Raw genomic sequence first — 5,477 nt, forward strand, 5'->3', positions numbered from 1 at the left:
ATCCACCTGACTGTGAGCCCAACCGCAGGCACTACCCTTGGTACATTTAGTTTCTCCGTCCTTGCATCAATCTCTCTCTCTCTCTCTCTCTCTCTCTCTCTCTCTCTCTCTCTCTCTCTCTCTCTCTCTCTCTCTCTCTCGCTCTCTCTCTCTCTCATTTAAATACACATTTATGTATACATTTAGGGCATTGAGCAGACGCATTTATCCAAAGCAACTTGCCATAAGAAAGTGAAACAATATATTGCTGTCGGTAAAGTAAGGATGTAAATTGAACCAAGTGCAAAGCACTAACAATCACAAGGTTAACCCATTCCCTGTACACAACAAAGGTAGCTAGGATAAGATGATACACAACTAAGTACTATAAGTAAATACATCAAACATAATGTAAGTACATAGTGCTTACATTAATTGACAGGACGTACAACATACAATAAGTATGAGGGTTGGGACGGGTTGGCTATGCAGAGTCTGTTCAGAGTCTAGGTGAACTCTGAGCAGGTGAAATTTGCGGAAGCTGGTGAGCGACTCTGCGGTCCTTACATCAGCAGGGAGCTTGTTCAACCACTGCGGTGCCAAAACAGAGAATAGTTGTGTCTCTCTCTTTCTCTCTGTATCTCTCTGTTTCTATCTCTACCTCTCTCTCCTGCTGTCTGTGCTCGGGGCAAGTCCAGGCTTCTGTAAAGTAGAGGCAGCACACTGGGGCCAGGATATTTTATTACTGCCGACCGCTGTAAACAAAATGAAGAGACGGAAATATTACATCCCCCCCTCCACCCGCCTGCCTACTCACCACCTCTCTCTCTCTCTCCCTCTCTCTCTCTATCTCGCTCCTCATTCACTCCCTGAGCCGGGAGGCTTCCTGGAACAAGGACGGATGTGGAACCATGCTAAGTACCGCTGTTAAAGCTCTGTTAGGGGAATTAAGGTCTGTGTCTCAGAGTTCTTTCCTATATTATTGGATTTCTCCTTCTCTTACATCTCAGTTCTTTTTAGGGTCAAATCACAATGACACATCCCTCTGTGGTGGTTACCACATGTCTTTCCCTCGCCCTGCACATATTAACCCTTCCTCTCTGCATTGGTCTCTCTTTCTCTCGCTCTCTGATGATCTGCTGGTTGCAGATTGAAACTGGCACAAAATCATTGATATGAAATTGAAATGAAATCAACAACAATAAACATTCCCTTTGGAATGCGTCAACGTTAGTATTTTCAGCCCCCAACTTTGGTCTGTTCTTTGCTATCTCAATCCCCTAAAACCATCTACTAAAGGAGTGCTCCATGAAGCAAGGAGGCCATTCATCTTGCATGTATTCAGGGTAAATATCTGTGTGTGTCTTTCAGCGTGTGTGTATGTACGTGTGTGTGTTTCTATGTGTTTCTGTGTAAGTATACACCGTGTCGCAGAGTTTTCCATTAAATGAGCAGCGGTTCAGCCAGACCAATCAAATCGACAATCTGATGACAGCCAGTCAGAACAACTTGAGTTGGGTTAATGAAAGAGAGGAAAAGAAAGATATTAAGATTTTTCTAACCCTGATTTATCACTGAGAAAAAAAAATACAAATAACAACCAAAAGAGAAAATACCATTGATGACAATAGTGCAGGTTCTGTTTTACCAAACCCCCCTGTCGAGCTAGCATTTCAAATATAGATGTTTGTGTGTGTGTGTGTGTGTGTGTGTATGTGTGCGCGTGCGTGCGTTCGTGCGTGTGTGTGTGTGTGTGTGTTTTTGTATGTATCTGTTTATGTCTGTCTATGAGATATTGTGGGTGTGTGACAGCTTGTGTGTGTGTGGATGTGTGCATGCATATTCCACCATTTGAATTGTTGCAATGATGTCTGTCAAAATATTTCTGGTTAAACTGTACATTTTATTGACTTGACTTAAAAATTAATACAGAAAAAGGAAAAAAGCAGAGAGAGAGAGCGAGAGAGATTTTCTTTTTCTGTGAAGAAAAAGTGTGACAGGCGCCTCAAACCTTACCAGTGCAGTGACATTATGCAATATACACAGGAGCGCATAGAAGAGTTTGGCTGGTAGTGCTGTATGTTGTAGTGGATAGGGGCAGTGAAAGGTTTGGTGGCTTAACTGAGGCTAAATGAGCTGAATTAATGGGCTCTCTGCTCCTAACACTTACATGCCCCCCAAACATACACTGATGTGTGTGTATGCGTGTGTGTGTGTGTGTGTGTGTGTGTGTGTGTGTGTGTGTGTGTGCACTGGTGTGCGTGTGTGTCTGTGTGCGTGTGTGTGTGTGGTAACACTTTATATTAAGGTACACCTATTAACCATTAATTAGTTGCTTATTAGCATGCAAATTAGTAACATATTGGCTCTTCATTAGTCATTATTAAGTACTTATTAATGCCTTATTCTGCATGGCCTTATTATACAACCAGTAAGCCATTAACTAAGAGTTTTCCCTCAATAACCTCAGAATTATTGCTTATTAGCAGTAAGTAAGGAAGTTGTTGCATATGAATTATGATCTCAATATGCTTTGCTTAGTATGGACTTTATAAGGTGGTAGTACCACAAGAATAGTTATTCTCCCTTAATAACACTTAATGAATATGGTCTGTTCTTACATAAAAAATACACAAAACTACAAGTGTTAATAGTGTCCAAATAACTCTAAATTAAGTCTTTGTTACTTAGAATATGTTCCCCATACTAAAGTGACATCTTGATCATTACTAATTCACTAGTAATTGAACACTTATTAACCAACACATGTTCCCTAATCTAAAGTTGCCTCCTTTTTACACTTAGTTAATATATTATAGCACATAACTACTGCAATGAACAAGCGATGGGTTACACCTTTGAAAAAAATGGATCTATCTATAGGTTCCCTCTCATTCAGTGGTAGAATAACAAAGACAGCACAAGTACAAATACCTCATTTATTAAACCACTGGTTCAGGTTTTCCCAAGGCTGACAACAAATACTGCCTGAAAATTCAAACACTGACAAGTATCAATGTTTATAAACATGTCATACAATATGGTATCAAATGTATAAGCAGGTCATACTGTATGATAATACAGGTACTCTATTGTTGAACATCTGTGTGATCCTTTAACCAAAATCTGCCTGCTTAAAAAAAGCACAATATAAAATACTGCACAATATTAAGTACAAAAATACAATAAATTGCACAATCTAAAAAATATAAAACCTGCACAGCTCAACATGAACTTGCTCTTCATCAGCTAAACTACACTTGTCAAAGCTTAGAACAAATGTACTGAACTGTACAAACATTGCACTTTCACAGCCTAAACTTGCTCTATAATTACTGCATCAGGTGATTTATTTCCCCTGTGCACTAACAAGGATATAACTAAATCTGCACAGGTTAATATTTCACGTTTCCAATACAATACAACCGATCTTTAACTGAACAAAGCAGATCACTTAAGTCTTTAATATTTCATCAACAAGGGGAGGAGTTGGCCTTTGGCCTTCATGTCCTCTATAATGCTCTTCTTCTCAGGGGTAATGTGCGTTGCACACCTCTTAGCAAAGGACTGCAGGGTCTCAGTTGCAGGATCATACTTCAGGGTCTTGAAGGTTTCAGGATCCACAATGCTGAGCTCTGCAATTGCAGCAGTCATCTTGATGGTTCCCCGGTCCACGCCATTGATTCTGAAGGCTTCAGTCATGGTGCGGACTTTGCTTAAGCTTTTCAAGACTTTTTTATATCTGCTGATAACCTCAGCTGGTCCTTTTGCTGAAAAATATATAAAACAAAAACAAAAGAACACGAGAAATGAGCACAAACAACGGCTTAAGGTCAGCTGAAATTGCTCAAACCGGTCACTTCTCTTTTGATAAAAGTATGAAGCATATTCTAGGAATGGGACAATCTGCTCATCTACTGATATGATTACATGCACAATATGTGGTTCAGAATTCAATACAAAAATGATACTCTAAGATCTGTTTAGTTGGTAAGTCTTACGGTTCAGAATTATGTTTACTTCTGAGAGACAAATCTTTCTAGCAATACATTTGATGTTGAATAATAATTAGTGTGAATGCTGCAAAATAAAATGAAGCTTTATTCTTGATGAAAGCCACATTTTTTACTTTAGACATTTAATTTTTATTTATCATCAAATTCCTAGTATATTCAGACTCTAGAACTGAAGATCTGTATTTTTGCCTCATAATTACTTCAGAACATATATTTTTAACAGCTCTTCCAATGCTTTTATTAATAATTACTTTTCATGACCACTTGTTGCTAACAGGGCAGGTGGTTCAAGTTATGCCATTCTTACCTCTCACATGAGCTTTTCCAAGCACAGCCACAGTTGCAGATGCAGGTGGCTGTGTCCAACGTTTCTTCCGTCTTTGGATGACAACATCACTGTCCGAGGACTCACTGATGTTTGGAGAAGATGGGGGAATGACGTCATCTTCATCCATGTTACCATCGTCATCCTCGTCGTCGTCCTCCAAAGTAAATACTTTTGGTTGAGCTTTGATCAAATAGGAGGATAGATGAGACAAAGATCAGATTGTTATGAAGACATATCACACCTTTCATTACAATTACATTACATTTTGCAGATACAAGTTGCTCCCAAATCACTCACATGATTTCTTCTTTCCCATGATTTGCTCACGCAAGAAATTGCGCTCTTGCTCAAGATCCTTTATTATTTTTTCTTGCCATTGGATCCTTGCTTCTAGGAACTCCACTTTGGAGATTGATCCTTAAAAACAAAAATGAGAGCAGGATACAAAAAATATTATGATTTGACAGTATTGAGTGAGTGAGTGAGTGAGTGAGAGAGAAAGAGAGAATGACATGCATGTAACAAAGGTAGTGGACCAGATATGGTGTGTGCGGCTGCCTCAACTTGATTTGTAAGCACATGTATACTGACAAAATCTGCCAACAACTTTAATCTCAGGCAGGAAAAATCCCTAGCAAAAAATGAAACTCTGCTAAGATACACTGCTAGAAAATGAGAAATCATTACCTGATCCAATGCTGCTTATGCTGCTGCGACTTGGAGCAGAGCTTCCTTCAACTTCAGGACCTACAGTATGGCATAGGTACAACAAAATCAACATATGAATAGAGGACTTTCAATGTTTAAACACATTTGGACAAGCTAATTATTTAGGTATTAAAGTTACTTGAAAGTTGACAAAGAAAAATTTACCATCCAAATCATTTTTGGTCACCTCTGTCATCGAGTCATTTTTAGGGACTTTTAGGGACATTTTCTTCTTGGCCTTAGGCTGTAAAAATATAAATAAATTCATGTCACTATAACCGGCAAAATGTAACTTAAATAATCTACACAAGATTCAAAAGCTCTTCTTGTTCGAATGACTGCATAGTGCATAATTTATTTTTCATTACAAAATATGGTTCATACTAAAGCATTACATATGCACCTACATTCACATTTTATGTTAATGTTACAGTTTCTTTCCTAAT

The 5,477-nt window shown here is 38.6% G+C and overlaps 1 protein-coding gene across 1 annotated transcript; it reads right to left on the reverse strand.

Annotated features, from left to right (window-relative positions):
- Positions 1–3,441: 3,441 nt before the first annotated feature.
- On the reverse strand, positions 3,442–5,227 carry LOC307078149 (uncharacterized protein; the record flags this gene model as incomplete). The annotated part of the gene is made up of 5 exons (XM_079739783.1): positions 3,442–3,749; positions 4,303–4,503; positions 4,621–4,740; positions 5,011–5,070; positions 5,197–5,227. The coding sequence occupies 5 exons, from the start codon at positions 5,225–5,227 to the stop codon at positions 3,442–3,444; spliced, it is 720 nt and encodes a 239-aa protein (XP_079595909.1).
- Between the last annotated feature and the right edge of the window lie 250 nt (positions 5,228–5,477).

Source organism: Pollachius pollachius (assembly GCF_949987615.1).
Source record: "Pollachius pollachius genome assembly, chromosome: 7".
NCBI classification, from domain to species: domain Eukaryota; kingdom Metazoa; phylum Chordata; class Actinopteri; order Gadiformes; family Gadidae; genus Pollachius; species Pollachius pollachius.